The following is a 4,537-nucleotide window of genomic DNA, read 5'->3' on the forward strand; positions in this document are numbered from 1 at the left end:
TCTTTCTTTCTTTCTTTCTTTCTCTGTCTCAAGAAAATAATAGGTCTGTGAGATGCCTCCGTGGGTAAGGGAGCTACCAAGGCTGATGAACTGCATTTGATCTCTGGAACCCATATGGTGGAAGGAAAAAATGGACTCCCATAAGTTGTCCTCTGACCTGCACACACTTGCCTTGGAGCGCGCACACACACACACAAAATTGATAATTAAAAAAAAAAAGGGGGGGCTGGTGAGATGGCTCAGTGGGTAAGAGCACCCGACTGCTCTTCCAAAGGTCAGGAGTTCAAATCCCAGCAACCACATGGTGGCTCACAACCATCCGTAACAAGATCTGACTCCCTCTTCTTGAGTGTCTGAAGACAGCTACAGTGTACTTACATATAATAAATAAATAAATCTTTAAAAAAAAAAAAACACCAAAAAAGCAAGAAAGAGAGTCAGCTAGATAGCTTGGTGTGTAAAATCCCCGGCTGCTAATCCTGACAGGACAAGTCCACATGCATGTCCTGGTGCTCGTGAGCACATACACAAAATCAATAAATGAAATGGTAGAGGGAGAGGGAGAGATAGAGAAAGAGCAGTCGAAAGCACTCGTGGGCTCGTAGGATGGTTCAGCAGTGAGGACTCTAAGCATGAGGACCCTAGTTTGGTTCTTAGCTCCCACGTGCTGGAAGGAGAACCAGTTCCTATAAGTATCATGTAATCTCTGCATGTGTGCTGTAGGCTGGGAATGCCTACACACAGAATAAATACATGTAAATAAGTTCAGAAAACTATCACATGTAAAAACTAACTTTAAAAAACATGGTGTTACACATTTGTGATCTTAGCACTTGGGAGGCAGAGGCAGGAGGATCAGGAGTTTAAGACTATCTATCCTTGACTATCTAACAGATTTAAAGCCAGCTTGGGCTATGTGAGACCTTGACTCAAATAAATAATTAAAAAATAATTAAAAGCCAGAATGGTGGTATATAACCTCAGCATCTGGGATGTGGAATTGTGCTGTAGATCAAGTTGAAGGCCAGCCAGTACTACACAAGATCCAATCTCAAAATGATAAGTTAAAAAAAATTCATAAATTGCAATTTTAAGAGCCAAAACAAAAACAACCCTTAAGTGCTGGCAAGATGGCTCAGTGGTCAAGGACCTTGGCTGCTTTTGCATTCCCAGCACTCACATGGAGACTCAGAACTGTCTCCAACTCCAATTCCAGAGATCCAACAACCCCTTTTGGCACCCTTGGGCACCAGGCATGCTTGCAGTACACAGAGATATGTGCAGACAATACACCCATACACATAAAGCATACTAAAAGGCAATCTTTAAGTCCCTTCTCAAGCATCACACTGATTGTTGCATGGATGAGGACTTTGATTTTGTGGCTGGAGAGATGGCTCAGAGGTTAAGAGCAGTGAATGCTCTTCCCAAGGTCCTGAGTTCAATTCCCAGCAACCACATGGTGACTCACAACCATCTGTAATGGGATCCGATGCCCTCTTCCTGTGTCTGAAGACAGTGATGGTGTACTCATGTAAATAAAATGAATAAATCTTAAAAGGACTTTGATTTCTGAGGTGGGAAACAAGGGCTTCCCACCCTCCAAAAAAAATTGGTAACGAGCATAAGGAGATATCCTGTAATCTCAGCACTTAGGAGGTTGGGATTCCCAGGTAAAATTAAGATGATGATTCATTTAATTAAAAAAGCCATCAGGAAAAATACAAGAAACTTTTTTTTATATTTATTTTTATTTTGTGTCTTTATTGAGTGTTTGACTTGGATGTATGTGTGTATAACATGTGTGCCTGGTGCCTGCCCCTGGATGTATGTGTGTATAACATGTGTGCCTGGTGCCTGCCCCTGGATGTATGTGTGTATGACATGTGTGCCTGGTGCCTGCCCCTGGATGTATGTATGTGTGTATGACATGTGTGCCTGGTGCCTGCCCCTGGAGTTGAGAAGAAACTGTCTTATTACCTGGAACTGAAGTTATGGATGATTATGGGCCACTGTGTGGGTGCTAGGAACTGAACTTGGGTCTTCTGCAAGAATAGCAATGCTCTTAACTGCTGGGCTAGCCCTACAGCCCCCAGTGAGAGACATGTGACTACTGTGTAGTTAGCATATTTGGGGTCATTAGCACTTCTATTTTCTTTCCTCTCCTTGGGCCTCAACAAACATTAATGTTCTTCCTCTTCCTTGTCTTTCTGATTCTTCTAAGCTACCTGGCGTATCGGAACTTCATGATTGACACTTACCGACTGAATCCCCAGGAGTATCTAACATCTACTGCCTGTCGGCGGAACTTGGCGGGTGATGTCTGTGCTATCATGAGGTGGGTCTTGCTTCTGAGGAGAGAGAGTTTGAGAGGATTGTCTGTATGTTTTGGCAGAGCTGCAGATATTTTCAAAGAAGATGGGGAATAAGCAAGAGCAACACCCCTAGTGAAAGCCCTGTCAGAGCAGGTGGAGGAGTGAGTGACCAGGGATTGGAAGTGTGTCCTGTAAAGAAGGACAAAGGCCGTGGGCTCTGCTGAAAGACAGTTGGATGGGCTTTGCTAACTAGCTAGGAAGACATGGTCACTGGGGTGCGGCCGTGGAGAAAAGTCCAGGCTGTGGCGTGTACTTGGGGAGCACTGCTACTTAGGTGATGAGATGGAGATGGTGGTGGGTTCCTCTGTTTTGGTTTTCCCATTTGGCCTAGCTTCCCTTTTTCCCACAGGGTCCATGCCTTCCTGGAACAGTGGGGTCTTATTAACTACCAGGTAGATGCTGAGAGCCGACCAACCCCAATGGGGCCTCCACCCACCTCTCACTTCCATGTCTTGGCGGACACACCATCAGGGCTGGTTCCTCTTCAGCCAAAGCCCCCACAGGTAGGGTGAGGAGTGCTGGGGACAAGGCTGGGTGGGGCGGAGTGGGCTCCTTTGGACTTTTCTTTTTCTGTTTGTTTTTCATTTTTATGTCTTTAGGGTAGAGATTTAGCTGAGTTGTAAGCTTCTTTACTGTGAGGTACAGAGGACCACAGGCACCAACACCTGTGCTCAGTGCTCTCTGGGCCCTGCTACCCAAGCTGAGAGCAGCTCTGAAGGGGAGAAATTGCTCCTTATCTTCAGGGAACAGGCAGGCTAGTGCAGGAGAGGACCAGAGAGAGAAAATGGCTTACAATAACTTGTGTGGGATTTTTATACTTTGTTACGTTTCCTGTATTTTTCCATTTTCCCTCATACTTCCTATCACCTTCATTTTTTCCATTTCCATCTCATGCATTCTTTAAGATGAGAAGAAGACATTATGTGGCTTACACCAAGATACTGACTTATCTAGGACTAGGATCTGTTGTCCAGCTCCTAAGAGAATCTGTAAAGATACACATGACTACACATGTCTCTCATGCCAACCACATGTCTAATTAATCATGGAGGCAGCATGGAACAGTGGCATGAGTGTTCCCAGAGCTCGTGGGCCGCCCAGCATCTGGTCTCCAGGCCTCCAAGGCCTTGGCCTGCCCATTTCCTACCCAGCTTCCATGACGCCAAGCTCTGTCCCCCAGGGCCGCCAGGTTGATGCTGACACCAAGGCTGGGCGGAAGGGCAAAGAGCTGGATGACCTGGTGCCAGAGACGGCTAAGGGCAAGCCAGAGCTGGTAGGTGGGGTGCAGACCCCGCTGGGCTGTTTATTTGCCCCTTCACTGGGGGGCCCCTGCCTGGGAAGAAGAGGCAAGAGAAGAGCAGAGGAGCTGCAGCAGTGAGGGAGGAAGTCCCGCCCAGGGCTTTCCTGGAAGGCTGGAAGGAAGCTCCTTCTGTCTGTCTGTCTGTCTGTTCTCTCGCTTTCTCTTCTCTCTTTCTCTCTTTCTCTCTTTCTCTCTCTCCCTCTTTCCCTCTCTCTCTCTCCCTCTTCCTCTCCTCTCTCTCTCTGCCTCTGGCTCCCTATGGCCACTCACATTCACCTCCCTTTTTTTTCCTTCCACAAATAGCAGAGCTCTGCTTCCCAGCAAATGCTGAACTTCCCTGAGAAAGGCAAGGAGAAACCAGCAGACATGCAGAACTTTGGGCTGCGCACAGACATGTACACAAAGAAGAACGTCCCCTCCAAGGTATGAGGTGCAGCCAACTTGGGGTTGATAGCCTTCGCTCCACACAGCATAGACTCCTCTGTGCTGACTAACCCCTGCTTCCCCACAGAGCAAAGCTGCAGCAAGTGCCACTCGGGAATGGACGGAGCAGGAGACACTGCTGCTCCTGGAGGTAACTGGGGAAAACCAGGGGAGTGGTGCTGTATGGGCTGAGTGTCACAGCTGTCCCAGGGATAGCTCCAGGTCAGGGATTTAGGCCTGTCTGTAGTTCCATATCCTTTCTTAGTGCTGCTTGGAGATCCCCCCTGGATCCAGCAGAGTACAGAAAACCAGAACATAGAGAGCTTTGAAACCAGCTGCCCTTCGTAGGATAGGGGGAGTTGACCTTCTCTATAAGTAGGATGGGGGAGTTGACCTTCTCTATAAGTAGGATAGGGGGAGTTGACCTTCTCTATAAGTA

At 47.3% G+C, this 4,537-nt stretch overlaps 1 protein-coding gene across 6 annotated transcripts in view; it reads left to right on the plus strand.

Moving 5' to 3' along the window:
* Positions 1 to 4,537, plus strand: part of Smarcc2 (SWI/SNF related, matrix associated, actin dependent regulator of chromatin subfamily c member 2) — a 31,975-nt gene that overhangs the window by 19,160 nt on the left and 8,278 nt on the right. For 2 of the 6 annotated variants that reach the window (XM_021175249.2, XM_021175246.2), the window contains exons 16-20: positions 2,225 to 2,338; positions 2,725 to 2,878; positions 3,556 to 3,648; positions 3,979 to 4,098; positions 4,187 to 4,249. In XM_021175249.2, coding sequence (XP_021030908.1) covers positions 2,225 to 2,338; positions 2,725 to 2,878; positions 3,556 to 3,648; positions 3,979 to 4,098; positions 4,187 to 4,249 — 544 coding nt within the window. The remainder of the gene's footprint in view (positions 1 to 2,224; positions 2,339 to 2,724; positions 2,879 to 3,555; positions 3,649 to 3,978; positions 4,099 to 4,186; positions 4,250 to 4,537) is intronic. The other 4 variants (XM_021175247.2, XM_021175250.1, XM_029482216.1 and 1 more) reach the window with 3 other exon arrangements.

This window comes from Mus caroli, chromosome 10, assembly GCF_900094665.2.
Source record: "Mus caroli chromosome 10, CAROLI_EIJ_v1.1, whole genome shotgun sequence".
Taxonomy (NCBI): Eukaryota; Metazoa; Chordata; class Mammalia; order Rodentia; family Muridae; genus Mus; species Mus caroli.